This window comes from Myotis brandtii, unplaced genomic scaffold (genome assembly GCF_000412655.1).
Source record: "Myotis brandtii unplaced genomic scaffold, ASM41265v1 scaffold547, whole genome shotgun sequence".
In the NCBI taxonomy this organism is placed as follows: Eukaryota; Metazoa; Chordata; class Mammalia; order Chiroptera; family Vespertilionidae; genus Myotis; species Myotis brandtii.
The window spans coordinates 1,733,252-1,752,931 of record NW_005370024.1 but is presented as its reverse complement, the minus strand read 5'-3'; the positions used below and the strand labels follow the sequence as shown (position 1 = coordinate 1,752,931).

General features: G+C 40.9%; 1 protein-coding gene across 4 annotated transcripts in view; it reads left to right on the top strand.

Moving 5' to 3' along the window:
• Nucleotides 1-19,680, top strand: part of C1QTNF7 (C1q and tumor necrosis factor related protein 7) — a 99,911-nt gene that overhangs the window by 71,940 nt on the left and 8,291 nt on the right. For 3 of the 4 annotated variants that reach the window (XM_014549345.1, XM_005878142.2, XM_005878144.2), the window contains exon 2: nucleotides 17,174-17,419. In XM_014549345.1, coding sequence (XP_014404831.1) covers nucleotides 17,182-17,419 — 238 coding nt within the window. In that variant the 5' untranslated portion in view covers nucleotides 17,174-17,181. Of the gene's footprint in view, nucleotides 1-8,244; nucleotides 8,360-17,173; nucleotides 17,420-19,680 lie in introns of those variants that run through there. The other variant, XM_005878143.2, reaches the window with a different exon arrangement.

Here is a 19,680-nt window from a genome sequence, read left to right as displayed (position 1 = left end):
TTTCCAGTTGCATCATGCAGATGGCAGAGTGAGAATTTGGCGGAAACAGCATGAAAGCATGCACCCCACATGCATTACAACCCTTCAAGTTGATGGGGGCAGTGTTATGGTTTGAGGCATGTTTTCCTGGCATGATTTGGGCCCTTTAATTCATGTGGAACAACATCTGAATAGCACAACATACCTAACTATCGCTGCTGATCAAGTTCATCCTGATGGCATAATGGCATATCCCAATGGAGATGGCTTCTTCCAACAAGACAATGCGCCATGCCATGATGCTCGTATTGTGTTTTCAAGAACTCAAGAACATGAGGGAGACTTTTCCTTGCTTAGGTGGCCCCCACAATAACCAGATCTCAATCCAATTGAGCATTTGTGGGATGACATTACAAGAGCCATCAGGCAGCTGGTTCCACAACCATCAAATCTCACAGAACTGGACAGTGCTATTCATCAGGCATGGTGTCAGATTCCTCACATCACCTTTCAACATCTCATGGAGTCAATGCCAAGAAGAATCACCGCAGTATTGAAGGCAAAAGGTAGCCCAACAAAGTACTGATGGGGTGGTCATAATAATCTGGCCACTCAGTGTGAATGCCAACCCACCTTGCTTTCATTTTCTAGAATTCCCAAAGCCCTCTCCTGCCCCAGAACTTTACATGTCTCTTCTTCTGTCTTCACCTGGCTAAGTCATCCTCAGGAATCCTCTTAAATGCCCCTTCCTTTGAATGGCCTTCCCTAATCCCTTGAATTAAATTAGGTCCCCCTTTTTAGTCTCTGTCTCCAACCCCTCTTCTTTTTCACTGTAGCACTTGCTGTCCTTAATGTGTATAAAGTTACTGAAAAGAGGTCATAACATGTAGTGGTTAAGAGTCTAAGACTGTGTGGTCTCCGACAAGATACTACTTGTGCCTCCATTTTTTCCATGTATAAAATAAAACCAATAATAGTGAAAATCCTGACTGTTGTGTACCTCTCTAGCCCTTTCTAACTCTGAGGCCTCATTGAGTCTGCTCAAAGGTGTTGACCAATGCCTGTTGAAGATTAATGGTGATTTTTTTAAAATATATTTTATTGATTTTTTACAGAGAGGAAGGGAGAGAGATAGAGAGTTAGAAACATCGATGAGAGAGAAACATCGATCAGCTGCCTCCTGCACACCTCCCACTGGGGATGTGCCCGCAACCAAGGCACATGCCCTCGACTGGAATCGAACCTGGGACCCCTCAGTCCGCAGGCCGACGCTCTATCCACTGAGCCAAACCGGTTTCGGCAATTAATGGTGATTTTAAAAATGAGTGTGGGATTGAACCAAGTGAAGAAACAGGAAGAAAGATCATGCAGGTTGAAAGAGAGCAACACCACCTAAAATCAGAGTGCTCCTAGGAAATGAAGTGTGTGTGAGGACCAGAATGGTCTTGTTTAATGCATGGCCAGTGCCTGGGACAGGGGGATGCTGGATAAACCTGCGTGGGGTGAATAAACCACCTTGAGTTAACAGAGCTGGTGTTCAGCTGGACCTGGAAAGGTGGGAGTTTTTAGACAGCCTAAGAAGCAAAGGAAGTTCAGACTGCAGCAAATGACCAGGGCAAAGGTCACCAGTAGGTCCAGGCCAGTGCAGAGCCTTGAGGGGAGGACTAGCAGGGCTGACAGCTTGGGTGTGGAAGAGATATAAATGGATTCTCTACCTCCTCCCCGATCATGTGACTCTTTGATCCTTGAGCAAGGACTCTTAGAAAGCTTTATAAGGAAGTCCCACTCTTCAAAGACTCCTTAGAAGAAGAGCCTGGTGACTAAAGGCCTCTGATGTCCTTGAGCCCCAGCCACACCAAGAGGGTGATAGTTCTGTTCCAACACAAAGCTGCCTCTTGTGTCCTCCTGAGCTATCTACCCAGGGAAATAATGAGATAACTTCAACCTAGGCAGTGTGTCTCACCACCTACATCCAATCTGACAAGGGGTTTGAGCATCTTAACGTTCCCAGCACAAAACTAGTTCTGTGAAATTACTAATGAGCAGGGCTTAACCCCTGGCTGAGGGTGTGTAGGGAATTTGGAACCATCCAACCCAGAGACAGTACAATTGGCAATACTGCTGGGAACAAGCTTTGATGTTCTCTCCACAAAACATACGTCTATGGTCAAGCATCAGTGGAGGTTGGCTTCGCCAACCTCTGAAGTTACTTTCAAATCAGACATTCCATGGCACTGTCTGTGTTCCAGAGACTAAAGGTGCCTGACCATTGTAGAGTTTACTTTCCCCTGGATTTTGTTGTCATACAGTGGTGGGCATTGTAAATGCAACCCAAGAGGTTGTACACCTGAAACTAATGTAATGTTATATGTCAATTATATTTCAATTTAAAACACACACACACACACACACACACACACACACACACACACACACACGCAGAATAAAGCTATCTCTCAATGCCAAACATTTCTCAGGAAAATGTTGCTGTTAGCTTTCCAATTCCAAGACTCCAGGATTACCTAACATTTTAAAGACAGCCCCACTTCTTTAATGTTTCCTAAAGAATCTTGATGGTATGTCAGGTTTTGTCAGTGAGAGCCAACAACTGGAACACCTGGTCCCAGCCCCACCCATCTCCATGCATGGCAACATTAAAGACCTCTCTGCAATCTTCTTTCCCAGAATCCAAGTCTTCTTGGAATTTCTGTAACAAGCCATTGGAGAACTCCCCCTGCTCTCTGAAAACTTCACTGAAAAATCTTGACAACTACATAAAATTACATTTAAAACATTTAGTATAAAATATAGCAGTTTGTGTGTTAAAGTGCTTTTAAGACATCTTTTACTGATCTAAAGTATGCTCATTTTTGGTTAAAAGGCCTCAAGGGCTGATGGAGATGCATGGTGTCAATCTGTTATATTACCCAAGATGATAAAAATGTCTAGGTTTTCCCAAAATAGTTATGGAATAAATGATGCCATGTATGGGATTTGGGGGCAAAGGGAGGACAAGTGAATGGGTGTGTTCATGAAATAGGATTCCCCATGGGTGATTGTTAAGCTGGGTGGTGGGTTCATGGGACCAAGGCATCCATTTGATCTCTATTTTCATATATGTTTGTAATTTTTTAAAATATATTTTATTGATCTTTTACAGAGAGGAAGGGAGCGGGATAGAGAGTTAGAAACATTGACAAGAGAGAAACAATGATCAGCTGCCTCCTGCACATCCCCTACTGGGGATGTGCCCACAACCAAGGTACATGCCCTTGACCGGAATCGAACCTGGGACCCTTCAGTCCGCAGGCCAACGCTCTATCCACTGAGCCAAACCAGTTAGGGCTATATGTTTGTAATTTTTAAAATTTTTCTTATGAGTTACAATATTAGAAGTGATGTTTTGGACACAAAGATGAGGATCAAGTATCATGATCTGGGATAATACTATACTGTTAATTCCCAATTATCCACAATAATGGATATTTTTGTCTTTAAAAAAAATAGTGTAGTGTCTTCTCCATGTGAAGTTAGGAATCAGGTCTTGTGAGAGGCTCTGCTATGCAGAGGAATACTATCTAATAAAGAAGAAATATGCAAATTAACCATCACACCATCACAAAGATGGTGGTGCCCATAGCCACAAGATGGTGGCGCCCAGTCCTCTCAGTCCCGCCGGAGTCCCCCAGTCCTATCAGCCCAGCCAGGGGGGTGGCAGGCACAAGGTGCGACCGGACCCACTCTCAGCCCCCCAGCTGCCCAGGGCCAGTCCAAGGTGCAGGCAAGCCTCGGATGTTGACTGCCCGGCCAACGCCTGGGGCACAGGCAAGCCTCAAATGTCAGCTGCCCAGCCACCTAGGGCCAGCTCGAGGCACAGGCAAGCCTCGGATGTCAGCTGCCCAGCCGCTCAGGGCAGGCCCAAGGTGAAGGCAAGCCTCAGATGTCAGCTGCCCAGCTGCCCAGGGCCGCCCAAGGCTCAGGTAACCTGGGTCGGCCAAGGCTTGTGCTGCTGGCAGTGGCAGCAGCAGAGGTGTGATGGCGGCATTGCCTTCCCCTGATCACCGGGTCGCCTCCTGCCCCTGAAGGCTCTCAGACTGTGAGAGGGGGGCAGGCCAGACTGAGAAACCCCACCTCCAGTGCATGAATTTTCATGCCCCGGACCTCTAGTCTTGGAAATAATAGAAGAGACCCAAGATCTAATTATGGTGTTGTTTATAAAAGTGGCCTTTGGGCAAATAATTCTCACTGGAATCTGTTTTCCCATCTACAGAATGGAAAATCAGGCTGATGACTCTGAGGTTTCCTCTTTCCCTAAGGATGTAAAATCCCCCTGGCATGGGAGCCCCAGGTGCCTGGGGAGACTGTCTTCCTCTTTGAACTCTTTATCTCCAGGGCCTAGGCAGGATCTGGCACATAGTAGGGAAATATGACATTTGTTCATGTGATGAATGGGTGAATTTTCTTTTTTTTAAAATACACCAACTACTTTTCTCATAAGGACTCACATCTTGCCCTACAATGAAAGCAGATTCTGTTTAGAAACCAAACTGAGTCTTTATATCTTATTGAACTCACCTTGAAAAGCCAGGAAAGTGGAAACATGTATCACCTCTACTTATATCATCTTCATTATTGTAAGCGAACTAGGGTTGAGGGGGAGATGACAATATGACCCATAACGTCCCACTCACAGCCTTTCAGGGGGGGGTCCTTCTGTTATTGAAGAGTTGCACAGGTGGAATCTCTCTGTTGTTAGTGGGAATGGGGTTCTTACAATAACTTGAGGAAAAGAATTTTCTTAGACTGGCATGGGAGACTGAGTGATTTTTATGTGTGTAGTTATGTTCCTCCATTTATAAAGGCCCATTTCACTTAAGCCAGTCCTAGAAAAGGTGCAGCTGGGATACAGCAGAGCTGAAAGTGAAGCCAGTGTCCAGAATTTCCATTCCATGGTGAAGCTGAGTCCAGCAGAGCACCAGGCTAGTTGTAATCCATTAGTACACCTCCTGCAACAAATGTCCCAAGAGATCAAGAAGGCCAAGAAAGGGAACTCTGTTTGTTTAGAAACTTATGTGTCTCTGATTTCACACCCTTGCAGTGGCTATGCCTATTCTGACCACTGTCCTATTCCCAGGTATGACTGACAGACAAGCACCCTCTTTATGTCACTTAGACTTTCCTGGGCATGTGTCTGTTCTTTCTTTGTCCAGTCTCTTCCTCCAGGATCTTCAAGAGACAGACCTAAGGAGCGTTAAACTACAGCTTTCTGCCTATATTATTTGGCCTTTCCTTTGCTCCTTTCCTGTTAGTTAATTAATAAGTTAGTTAATTACAGTGGTATCACTACTACCCACAGGATCAAAATCAGAACCTCCCATGGCCAGAAGAGTCTTGCCTGCCTGGTTCAGGCACATCTTCCTTTCAGGCACATGTTCTCTTTTGCTCCTTTCAATGAAAGACCTTCTTTCAAAATCATTCTACCAAAGGGCCTTTGCATATGGCATTTCCTCAGCCTGAAGGTGTTTTCTCACCCCTCTTCCTGGTTAATGCCTACTCCTGTTTTCCTATTTCAGGTCAGATGTCCTTTCTTTAGGCAAACTCGAATCATAGTCTCAAATAAGTCTCTCCACTAAACACTCTCATAACACCCTTTATTTTACATTAGAACACTCTCCAGAGTTTACTGAATTTACCAAATGGTGTCTCATCTGTCCTTAATAGGATATAAATAAGAAACAACCTCATTTTTCTCCTATCAATTCTTCTAGTCAAATTCTGTTGGGTCTTTCTTGCCTGCCCTTTCATGACATCTCAGGCAAATTCCTTACCTTTCTGGTCATTTTCAGTCACACGAACCATTTACTAGTCAATTGTGACTTATTTTCAGATATTAAAAAAGATAAATATAAGTCAAAACTTCAATTTTCCATCCAATATAAAGCGTGTTTCCTTTGTACTTCTTTAGCTCAGGATATGCTATGCTTTTTCAATCTTCCCCCAATCCTACCCCTCCTTCCACTTTAGGCATGTCTATAGTCAGATCAAGGAGTAGGAGAATTAGAAAAACATGACCAAAGTACTTTTACGTAATAGGTGCTCTTTTCATGGTTCTCTCCTGGCTGCCATGCCTGCTGTGTGCCCCAGATCTTTAAATGCTGGCTCTCTCTGGTTGAACATACTTCCAGGGTCAGTAGAGGCTTTTCAGGTAGAAAGTGGAAAGCAAAACCTTTCATTGCCTACTCTCCCTGTTGCTTTAGCTGCCACCAAATGGTGACGCTACTCATGCACAACCCAGTAGATGCTTGTCCATTGCTAGGTGATGCTCTCAATGACCCCAGGATTAATCCCTTATTACCCCACTACTAATGTAATGACTTTCAATTCACCATCATGTGTTCAACCATCCTGCAAAGGATAGCTGCTATGACAGAAGAACTGAAAGCAGTTAGTTTCAGCCTCATTCATATATGTACCCAAGCTGGCCGTTCCAGATTCTTTTAGGTCTCTTTACCTCCTGGTCAGTTCCATCCTGTGCTCTATAGTGTTTTACTTCACAGTAGGCTTTGAAACAGGCCAATCCTACTGTCTATTACTAATTTCCCTACATTTACTTCATGGGGAGAAAAAGTTGTACCCTGCTTTCTTTCTTTCCAAAGGTCCTAGATGCTTTAAGCAAATAATCTCAACCCCTCTCTAGCCAAGGGTACCTGAGAGGAAGAACCTTCACGGAGCCACTCCCAAGTTCCTTCTTTGATGTACAGCACGAAAAGCCATTGGTGTGACTTCTCTCAATAACAACAAAAATCTCCTTCCAGAAGACTTCTATGACTATATGCATAGAAGTGGCTGAAACCATTTTCTTAAATTCTATCCCATCTGGCACAAGCACTTTGTTAGAGACTATTAAGAATTGTGAGGAAACCTAGAAGTAATAAAAAAAACAACCAGTTTTATTTTGAGAATGAGAAAAAAAAGCAGAGATTAAGGTCCTACTCTGTAGCTTACCATAGGATGAGGACACAAGGATAAGGTGGATGGTGTTTAAGGGTACTAACTTGTAATGAGTAGTGATTAGCCATAGGGACCTAATGCACAGTATAATGAATATAGGTAATAATATTGTACTCTAATTGTGAAATGTGGTAAAAACGCTACAATGGCAATCATATTACAATATCTAAATTTTTTCAAGGTGGTACTCTGTACAGCTTCAACTTATATGATGTTACAATGTCAATTTTATTTAATTAAGAAATAAAAAAGGTCTTACGCTAATTTAGTGAAAATCTGTGCCTCACTTCTTTGTTTATGCTTTTACCACCCTATGATGGCACTCAAATTTTGAACGGTCAACAAATTCAAAAGACAATTTCCTCAGGATGGGAGGGTGGATAGCAAAGGCAAAATGAAGCTTATGGGAATGCAAAGTCCACTAGCTTCTTGGTCAAATTCGTGGTCAGAGTGCACTTCCCTAACTAGTAGAGTTTGCAGTTGCTTGAGAAGAATGATGGAGAAAGTGAGATGGAAACAAGATTTTTCAGTCACTTCATTTCCATAAATGACATCATGGATTACATAGTGCTGTTGCTAAGGAGATATTAAGTACCTATCAGAAGGAAACAAAGAAATTGATTGCATCAAAGACAAGTGGTCATAGGATCTGAAGAACCATTCTGCCCATTGAGTTGTTACTGTCAGTTCTCTACAAGAACAAAGACATATTAGTCTGCTAAGAATACCCAATTATTTGTCCATTTATCAGAAAACAAAGAAAACATCAGTGCCCTACTCATAACTCTGTTGCATTTTGCAGCATGTAGAATGAGGGGACATTTTTCTGCCATGTTTATCAGAACAGGGACAAATCTCCGTGTTGTTCCCTGAGACACCACCCCATGTCCAGAATCTGAATGCTCTACCTTAAAAATTCTCAAATAGAAAGTGACTCTTTTTTCTAAGTTAACTAATTTCCAGTCAGTGAGTAATTTCTTTTTTTTCCCTGAAACATCCCCTCAGTGGAAAACAAATGAAGAGGGGAAAAATTAAGTAAACAAATCTGGAAAAGAGGCCATTCCACACCGAGATGGAGGCGCCTGTAAACTTTGTCAACAAAAGCAGGCTCATAAGGTTTATGTCAAAACAAAACCGTAGTTTTAACCAACCCCTGCTTGTGCCTCACTTGATGAATGACTTCCAGGGCCTCCGACTCTTTGGGACTAAAGGAGAACATTATTTTTAGCACAACTATTTGGAAATCTCTGAGAACTTGGATCTGTTTTTCTTTCTGGTACCAAAGCAAGTTTCTCGCTGAGCTCTCATGAAAGATCCTCGGTCTCTTGTGGATTTAGAATCCTGGAGCAACCCACTATCCCAGAGCAAGGTATGGTGTTTACTCTTTCTTTGAGAATTTTGGCAAATGTTGGTACGATGCCCATATCATTATGGTAGCTTTTGAGTGTATTAAGCAGATAGCCCTCTAAGAGGCCTCCACAAAACTGAAGACTTGGGTTCAAATCTCTGGTCTGACACTGGTGTGGTTGCCATGAAGAAGTTACCTGACTTCTCTGGACATCCGCTCCCTGTCCAACCTCCCACAAAAAGGGTCTTTGGGAAGACGATATGGACTTAACATTACAATATGTTTGACAGATGTCAATATTTATCACTGTTGTGCCATCATAGCACTTTACATAAGGCAGCCAAAGCTGTAGATAAAAATAAATATTGATGAATGAATATTTTTCTTCTTTCAATCTTAGTTGAGCCTCTATTATAGACCAGTCTTTGTCTTAAATGTTGGTGATACAGAGTTTATATGTTGGTGGAGAAAAAGCAAGTAAATAGCCATAACAACCGTAGCCATTTTTTCTCAGTGGTTAGAGCATTGGCCATGAGGACTGAAGGGTCTCAGGTTTGATTCCCAGTCGAGGGCACATACCTCCCTGGCCCTGGTTGAGGTGCATGCGAGAGGCAACCAATCGATGTGTCTTTCTCACATAGATGTTTCTCTCTCTGTGCCTCTCCCCCTCCTTTCCACCCTCTCTAAAAAATGGAAAAAATAACCTTGGGGGGAGATTAACAACAACAACAAAAATATCCATAACAGTGTGGTGTGTGGTCTTATAGGAGACTTGGTGACAGGACAAGGGAAGGTGATGCATGGCCAATGGAAGGAGAAGTTCTGGGGAGGAAAACTGGAGTCTCACAGTAAGAGATGAGGAACCATAGAACAGAAGTCACAAACACCTAAGGTCCCATCCTGTCTCACTCACAGGGCCACTCCTCGTGCAGCTAGAGAAGGAAAAGCCTGCTGTTGTGAAATCTCCCCTGTAGGCCAAGGATATGTCTCATTTTGGCAGCCCTGGTTACCTATCCTCTTCCTAATGATTTCCAGGCAAAACACATTTTCAACGTGACTTAATAATCAAGTCCAGCCCTTTGTCATGAAGCAATGTTACAGTTCACCTCACAAGATATAGGGGAGAACTCAAGTGTTTGGAAACAAAAAGAGCTCGGTTCGAGTCCTGCCTGAGCCATTTTTATGGCTGTGTGGGCCTGAGCCCTCAGTCTCAATGTTCTTGTTTGTAAAATAAAAGTTGTGTGGGGTTATGAATATGTTGTCTCTAAAACACCTAGCAGAGTAATAAGAAAACCACTATGTTTTCTCCATTTCAATATTTTTTATTATTTTTAATTATGGTAAAGTCTACATAACCTAAAATTTACCATTTTAAGCATGCAGGTCTGTGGCATTAAGTACATCACAGTACTGTGCAACTATCACACCACCATCCATCTCCAGAACTTTCCATCTTCCCCAACTAACACTCTGTGCTTGTTAAACACTAACTCTTCTCTTCCTCCTCCCCTCAGCACTTGGCAATTGTTATTCCACTGTCTGTCTCTACAGTTTTGACTGTTCTAGTTACGTCATGTAGGTAGGAACATACAACATTTGTCTGAGCATAAGGTCTTCAAGATTCTTCTGCAAAATAGAGACAGACTCATAGATAGAGCAGGCTGACAGCTGTCATGGGGTGGAGCGGGGGGGAAGCTGAGAGTGGCTGAAGGGATTGAGCCAAAAGGAGAAAAGAAGAAAAAGAGCTAATGGACAGGGACAACAGTGTGGTGATTGCTGGGGGGAGAAGGGAGGTAGGAGCCAGTGGAAGAGGATATAAGGGGGATAAATGGTGATGGACAGAGACTTGTCTTGGGGTGGCAAACACACAATATAGTGTACAGATGATGTGTTGTAGAACTGTACACCTGAAACCTGTATAATTTTGTTAACTGGTGTCACCTCAATAAATTCAATTTAAAAAAGATTCTTCCGTGTTGTAGTTTGTGTGAAAATTTTGTTCCTTTTGAAGGTGGAGTAATATCCCATTGCATGCATGTACCATATTTTGTTTGTCCATTCATTTGTTGATAGACACTGGGTTGCTTCAGCTTTTGGCTGTTGTGAATAACGCTGCTGTGAACATGGGTGTTCAAATATCATTTTTGAGTCCCGGTTTTCACTTCTTTTGGGTAAACACCCAGAAGTGGAATTTCTGGATGTTACGGTAATTCTGTGTGAAATTTTTGGAGGAATTGTCATACTATTTTGCATAGCAGCTGCACCACTGTACATTTCTCACAACTACAGGGGTTTTTTTTCCAGTTTTACGGCGATAAAATTGACATATAACATTGTGTAAGTGTAAGGGGTACAATGTGAAGATTTGATACACAGTCACGTGAGGATTTATAATCCTGGTTCTTCTGAAATGATTACCACAATCAAATTAATTAACACTTTCATCCACCCCCCCTAATTATCATTTTGTGTATATAGTGACAACATTTCAGATTTACTCTCTTAGTAATTTTCAAGTATATACTACAGTATTGTTAATTATAAACACCATGATGTACATTAGATCCCCAAAACAGATTCATCTTATAACTGGAAGTTTGACCATTTGACCACTATCTCCCCCTTCCTCCCACTCTCCAGCCCCTGAAAACCACCATTTTACTCTCTGTGTTTATGAGTTCAACTTTTTAGGTTCCACATATAAGTGATATCATACAGTATTTGTCTTTCTGTCTGATTCATTTCACTTAGTATAATGCTTTCAAGGTTCATTTTGTCACAGATGATAGGTTTTCCTTTTTATGGCTGACTAGTATTCCTCTGTATGTATACACCACATTTTCTTTATCCATTCATCTGTCAATAGACACTTAGGTTGTTTCCACATCTGGGCTATTGTGAATACTGCTGCTATGAACATGGAAGTACAGATATCTCTTCAATATTTTGTTTTCATTTCCTTTGGACATATAACCAGAAGTGGAATGGCTGGATCATGTGGTGGTTCTATTTTTAATGTTTTGAGTTGTTTTTGAGTTGTTATACTGTTTTCCGTAGTGGCCGCACAAGGGTTCCCGTGTCTCCACAGCCTCACCAACACTCCTTACCTCTTTTTGATAATACCCATTCTGATAGGTGTGAGGTTCTATCACACTGTGTTTTTTATCTGCATTTCCCTGATAATTAGTGATGTTGAGCATCTTTTCATGTGCTTGTTGGCAGTTTGTATATCTAATTTGGGACGATGTCTATTCAGATCTTTTGCCCACTTTCCATCAGATTATTTGGGTTTTTTTGCTATTGAGTTATATGAGTTCCTTATATAGTTTGGATATTAATGCCCTGCCGGATACATGGTTTGCAAATATTTTCTCCCATTATATATGTTCCCTTTTCATTTTGTTGATTGTGTCTTTTGCTGTGCAGGAACTTTTTAGTATGCTGTAGTCCCACTTGTTTATTTTTAATTTGGTGGCTGTTTTTCATGCCATATTAAAAAGAAATTGTTGCCAAAACTGATGTCAATGATTTTCTTTTTCTGTTTTCATCTATAGGTTTTACAGTTTGGGGTCTTACATTTAAGTTTTTAATCCCTTTCTAGTTAATCTTTTAGTGGTGGTCCAATTTCATTCTTCTGCATGTGAATATTGCTTGCCCACCACTATTTACTGAAGAGACTACTCTTTTCCCATGGAGTATTCTTGGCTCCCTTGTCAAATATGGGTTGACTGTATCTGCATGGATTTGTTTTATTTTTTAAATAAAGGGAAAAATACTATTTACAAAGGGATCTCAATCTGTGCATACATTTTCTAGAAGTTCAATTTTTACACTGAATTATTCAGTATTTCTCCAAGTGTTTTCCATGGCTAGTTTAGTAAGAATAAAGGATTCCATCACTAAAAATATACTTACAAAATACTGTATACTACATTCCTGCCTTACAGATTCAAAACACACATCAACATGAAGGTTCTTAAATCTACAGTTCCACAAAGTAATTTTTTTCAGTATGTGTTTGAAATCTATAAAAACTTGTTATTTTGTAATCCCTACAGAAATATAGAATAGATGGTCATTTACAATTCACATCAAGGACAGATCTGTTCAAGAATACCAATATCTCAAGAGCTTTAATTCTAATTCCAAAGAAGCATAATGGTGGGGAAAATACATGTTAGCCCATATTCTATAAATTTGCATAATTCAGTACAATCCTTCAAACCATTTTGTATGAGAAGTGACTGATAATGTGTATAAGGATTCTTTTTGAGGTCTTGAAAATGTTCAAAAATTAGGCTGCAATGTACATTGAGCTATATACTTTAAGTTGGTTAATTTTATGCTGTGTAAATTAAATCTCAATAAAGCTTTTTAAAAAAATTGTAATCTTTATAAAGCCATGACACACATAGGTCATTCCCAGCCAAAATAACCAATTCATTACAAACCAGTGGGGCATTGGGTGAAGGATAATTATTTAATATAGAGTATCCCCCAAAAAAGTATACACGCACTTTGAATAATTATAAAGGCAGTGTTTATTAAAATACATTTCATTTTCAAGTTGTTGAAATCTAAAATTGGATCCCTATCTTACACATTTTGTCAGAAAAATTCTGATGGGTCAAATGTTAAATGTGAACAAATGGAACAATAAAAGAACTGAGAGAAAAGGGGAGGATTCTCTTTGTTATCTTGAAATAAAGAAAGTCTTTTAAACACAATAAATTGAACCTCAAAAATGTGTTTTCATGAAAAAAAAGTATTTTTAAAAATACATAAACAAAATAAAAAGGCAAACTGGGAAAAGCTTTAACTGCCCCTGTCATAAACCATGTACAAAAAAATATAAATATACAGAGATATTCTTTGCATTATTCTAATATGCAAATCGACCAAATGGCAGATTGACCAGTCTCTATGATGCGCACTGATGCTCAACACAAGAGCGGCCCCCTGGTAGTCAGTGCTCTCCCACAGGGGGAGCGCCACTCAGCCAGAAGCCGGGCTCACGGCAGTGCTAAGGATGTCCGACTACCAGCTTAGGCCTGCTCCCCACAGGCCTAAGCCATCAGTTGGACATCCCCTGAGGGCTCTTGGACTGTGAGAGTTTGCAGGCTGGGCTGAGGGAACCCCCCCCCCCCCAGAGTGCACAAATTTAGTGCACTGGGTCTCTAGTCTTCTCCTCTGCCCCCAGCCTGAGCTGAGGTTTATGCCAAACACTGTTCTAAATGGTTGGAGATATCAATGACTCAAAGATCCTGCCCTCACAGAGCTTACATTCTAGAAGAAAAAAGATATCTACACTAATAAAAGAGTAATATGCTAATTAGACCAGATAGACCAAACGTCTTCTGGATGTCCTTCTGGACAAAGCTGAATTGGCTGCAAGGGCCAAGGAGGGCAGGCAGCTGACGCCTTCCCCTGATCAGCCTGGTCGCATCCCACAGAGGGAGGCCAGAGGCAGCAGCTGCAGCTGGGTGATGGGGGCGGCGCCTTCCCTTGAGGGCTCCCAGACTGTGAGAGGGAGCAGGCTGGACTGAAGGACCCCCCCCGCCCCCCAGTGCATGAATTTTCATGCGCTGGGCCTCTAGTATAATATAAAAAAGAACAATAGAGATAAGAATAATCTAGGGAGTTAGAGGGTGATAAATATCATACAAAAAAATCAGCAGAATGAGGGAAGATCAGGGAGTATCATGTTTCAATGTTCAATAAGGTGGTAAGAGTTGGCTTTCATGAGAGGGTGGTGTTTCAGCAAAAACTGGAAGAAGGATATGAGAAAGTAAGACATGCCTGAACAGAGTTCTGAACAGAGAGAAAGGATAGTGTATAGACCCTAAGGCAGAACATTCCTAGTGTCTTTGAGGAACACCAAGATATTCAATGTGACTAGAGCTGAGAAAGTGGGAAGAAGAATAATAGAAGGTGAATTCAGGGAAGAAGGAGGCTTGGTGCCCAGCCAAGAAGGGCATTGTAGATCATCTTCCATGAGACTTTTGACTTTTAAGTGAAGTAAAGAACCATTACAGGGTGATGCCACTGTCCTTTCCAATTATAATCCACACCCCTTTATCATCCTGAGGCACTGAGTTCCAAGACTTGACTGGCCACTCACAACCAGACCGTCATCACATATCAGGCACCACAACCCATTGTTCCTCAATTCTGTTGAGGACTGTTGATGGATAATCATTTTGAGTGCCTTTCAAAACATCTAGCTGAGGATGCTTCCAGCATTTAGACTACTGTCCAGAAAATATTCCAGTGACTTGTCAGTGAAAGCAAACCATTTGTTCTATAAATGCATTTGTTTCCATTGTTTCCATTCACTCCTCCTTTGAGCACCTTGTGGCCTGGCTGTTGGAAATAGTAATACCCTTTCTTTCAAGTACATCTAAAATGTCTGCTTTCTCTATCCACCATAACTGAGACCTTTACCACCCATGTCTTCACAGACTGGCCTCTAACTTGTGTTTTCGGCCTCTTCCTCAGAGTGTCTGAGATGCCATTGCCCAGAGCAACTTTCTCCAGATAATGTCAAGTTCCTCTTAGAAGCAGCTCCTGGCCTGAACTACAGAATCCCCCCATCGGATGTCTGATGGAAAGCCTTTTTATGACTGTCTTGTATAAGCATCTTTTCAAATCCCTTCCCAAAGCCTCCTCTGATCAGTTTTTTAGAAGAAAGAAGAACTAGCAATGTAATTATTGCATCTTGTTTTAATTGTGGCAGGGGGTGTGGTTAGAAGGCCCTTTTCATTTCCTTCATCTGAGGCGCATTTGAAAAGGCTGTATTTTTATCAGATCTGCTAGGCTTTTCAGAAAATTCCTTAATCCCAGCTTAGCCACAGGATCAGTAATTTTGAATTTGTGCCATGTGACCAGTCAAGCAGACAGAACATGGCAAAGATGTTCTCCTTGAGTCTGGGAGGGCGGGCCCGCTGGTAACATGGAGATTTGGTGAAGGATACAGAGCCTATATTTGGACACGTTGCTTCAGTTTTTCACTAATAAGATTTCTAGGAATCAGATCTGTTCCAAACCATATGTGCACACTGTTTTTCTCCGTTTGTCATTCCTATGCTCTGGCAAATTTCTGGGTCTGATTCCAAGATGTTGCAATTTCCTCATGGGTACCATAAAAATGGTATAGTGTGCCTGGTTAATTTTCCGATGCCACAATAAAAAAAAAACAAAGGAACTTTATCTGATTGCTTTTCTCACATTGTATAATGTTTTCCTTTGTGTAAGTATATATTAGGCATCTATATCAAGCATTGTACAGATTTTCTATTAAAGGAGAGGTCCAACTATCTAAAAACTATTCATTCATGAGGCCCCGCATGCGTACATTCTCCCATCCAAGACACTGCTGATGCTAAAGGCCATTTAGCCTAGCAAATCAGGTGTCCTCAGCCTGCACCACCCACCCTTCAGCCCATATGCCAAATGTCATGATCATAAATGATCCATCATTCTCAGCTGGATCATTCTCAAGGAGAACATCATTATGGAGGGCAAAACCAAGTTCTATCTGATCATAGCTACAGACCTATTGCCTGTTCCACTCTGAGCGTGTGGCACTAGGCATGCTTTGATTTCACTTGGCTCTTTAATTGTGTCTTTAATTGTGCTTGCTGCCAGCTTAAATGGGACACCATGGCATCATATCCTGCAGATTTTAAATTAAAGTTTGAAACCCCCTCTGGACAGGCAGAGTATTCAAATTAACACTAATTGGTATTACACGTGATTATTTGGTGAAAAACATGGTTTTCCTTAAAAGAACACTTTCTTTCTCTTGCTTTACAAAACCCAGAAATATTAAGAAAACAACTAGGAATGCGTGCAAAGATTCTATATAAGGATCCTAGCATTGTGTTTACATTGGCAGAAACCTGGAAACAAACATTTTTAATGGGGAATTCTGTACATAAAGGGTATTAGAGACCAATCCAACAATTTATTTAATGTTATAAATAATTTTTCACATGGGAAGATGCTTGTGATAAATTGGTAAGTGGAAAAAGTTGAAGAGTTGCAGGAATGATATGATATCACTTTTCTCTATGGCTTAGAAAAAAAGACTGGAAGGATACCAATATCAAAATCTAAATAATTACCTTTGGGTGGTGAGAATAACATTCATGTTTATATTATTCATTTAATAATATCTAATTTTATCTCTAATTTTCAAAAAAAATGCATTACTTTGGCAAAAAGAAATCATTATTTAGCAAAGTCTATCATTGATCCCTGCAGAAAATATGCAACAAAGGGATTGATTTATTTTGAAATTTTTATTTTTTATATATTTTTTAATTTTTTAAGCAAATTTTCCCTTTCCTTTATGGAGGGTAGTTTATTTTATTTTTATGTTAATCCTTACCTGAGGATATTTTTCCATTGATTTTCAGAGAGAGTGGAAGTGAGGGGGAGAGACTGAGAGAAACATCCATCTGAGATAGACACATCATTTGGTTGCCTCCCACATGTGCCCTGACCAGAGATATGTGTCCTTGACCAGAATCAAATGTGGGACCCTTCAGTCTTTAGGCCAAGGCTCTATCCACTGAGCCAAACAAGCTAGGGCTATTTTGAAATTTTTAAATCAAACCTTTATCTCCACCAACCCTGCGTGGTACACTGAGAATTCTCTATTAGTAATGAGTTGATAGTTTCTAATGGAATTATGAGGATGAACAGTGTGTTTTTATAGTCATGAGAAGTTGAGCCCTGAAGTGACATATTGCAAATGCCCATTCTCATGTTCCATTACATCCAAAGTCCCACCTGAGAGGGTGCCTTTATGTCTGTGTGTTTTTCTTGCAGAGTCAAAGATGTTTGTCTTGCTCTATGTTACAAGTTTTGCCATTTGTGTAAGTGGACAACCTCGAGGTAATCAGTTCAAAGGAGAGAGCTACGCCCCAAGATATATCTGTAGCATCCCTGGCTTACCTGGCCCTCCTGGCCCTCCTGGAGCAAGTGGCTCCCCTGGACCCCACGGTCGGATCGGCCTTCCAGGACGAGATGGGAGAGACGGCAGGAAAGGAGAGAAAGGCGAAAAGGGGGCTGCAGGTAATGAATGATGAGGCTCGAAAAGCCCCCCTCCTTCACCCTCCCTGAAAACTATTCCCTTTCTTTGTTGCTTTCTCTAAATCCCTCCTCTACCTCACCTTCATCAAACATAAAAATGTATTGCGTGTTGACTATGCTTCAGACACTGCTCTAGACTCTACATGCATTCTCGTTTTATTGTAATGACGACTCTTTCAGGGGGACGTCATCACATTTTATAGGTGGGAACACTGAGCAATGCCACAATCAAATGAATTACTAGCGAAGGAAGAGCAGAGCTGGATTCCAACATCAGATGCCTATGACCACTGGGGCTGGTACATCCAGCAGATAATGCCTGCATGCAAGAGGGCGTGATGGATGGACAGAGAGATGAACAGGAGGGGAGGTGAAGCAGAGGCAGAATTAGGAGCCAAAAGCCTGATGCTTCCTGCTCTGCACTAATATCCTGAACATAAAGGGGTTCCAGGGGTTTTTTTCCAAAGATGAAATGACAATGGTAACGTGTAGCCTACATTTCCTGGTTCATCTCTCTGTCCTGTAAAAGCGAGAAAAAATAGGTTTCTTATAGCTCTTTACAGCAACACAATGTCCCCTCGTCTTTCAGTAATTTTCACTTTTCCCCCCACAAATAACTTGTCCCAGGAGGCTTGCCAGATTTGCCAGCCCTTCAGAGTAAAATGGATTGAAATTCTAGAGAGGCCGTATTCACCCAAAAGTTGGGACAAAAGATGGGCACAAAATGTCAATAGGTCTAAGAAGTGTGTCTCTCTCTAGTCATTGCACTTCATTTAGTGCTGTTATATGAAACAATATAATATATATGCAAATTACTGGCTAATTACAGTGGGGCCTTGACTTACGAGTTTAATTCGTTCCGTGATGGAGCTCGTAACTCAAATTACTCATATGTCAAATCTTAAAGTGAACGAGTGAGACACGTGATGCTGGGCTGATGTTGTGGCATTCACTGTGATGTTTGCTGCGCCAACTAGCGGTGGGGTATCTGAAGCTGGCTCGTAACCCGAATTTTAGCTCGCAACTCAAAGCAAAAAATCTGCCGAGAGATGGCTCGTATCTCGAAAAACTCATTAGTCGGGACACTCGTAAGTCAAGGCCCCACTGTATTCATTTCTGAATTTGTCATGCAGAAAATATTTGGCAAATCAGTAGCTACCGAATGCATGAATATTGTCCAATATTAGATAAAGAATTTTTAGGTGAAAGTTCAACATCAGATAAAGAACTGTTAATTGGGAGCTTCAATCTTATCTTTCAAACCTTTTCATACAACAGCATGACACAACTTACTGTGTCATGATCAAGAATGTCCTTAGTAACACAAAGATCATAGTTAGGTATTACCAACACTTTTAGTTTGCTATGCCTGGAAGCAGTAATATAGTGATTACACAAACATCCATTGGAGTCAGAAAAACTTACTAGTTGTACCAGTTAATAATGCGGATTTTTTTCAATAGATGGAGTTACACATATGTTGATATATATGCGATTTGATATGTATGCTATTTTGTTGTATTGACAAGCTTCAAAACTTCATATGTCAAATTTTCTGAAGGTGTTAACATCATAGATATTTTTACGCTTAAAAATGTTGAATTTATTATCCATAAATGAGTGAGATCATGTGGTATTTTTCTTTCATTGACTGGCTTATTTCACTTAGCATAATGCTCTCCAGTTCCATCCATGCTGTTGAAATTGGTAAGAATTCCTTCTTTTAACTGATGAACAAAAATAGATACAGAGGCAAAGCAGCATTGAACAGACTGTCAAACTACAGTGGGAACCCCGGGGAGGGTTGCGGGGGAGGGGGTAAGAGATCAACCGAAGGACTTGTATGCATGCATATAAGCATAACCAATGGACACAAGACACTGGGGGCTAGGAGAGGCCGAGGGAATGTCAAGGGGGTGGGGAAGGAGACATATGTAATACTCTTTGTAATACTTTAAGCAATAAAACAAAATTTAAAATTTAAAATTAAAAAACAAAACAAAACAAAACAAAAAATGTTGAATTTTGTGCCAAAAAGAAGAGCATTTGCAGGAAGTTTTAATTCATTATTTTATTGTGAAGAAAAAGTTATTGTATACTTTGGGAAGCTTATGGTGAACATGTTCCATCTCAAGATACTTGTGAACGCTGGTTTAAATGCTTTAAAAGTGATGATTTTGATGTGAAAGACAAAGAACATCCACGTCAACCAAAAAAGTTTGAAGACCAACAATTACAAGCAT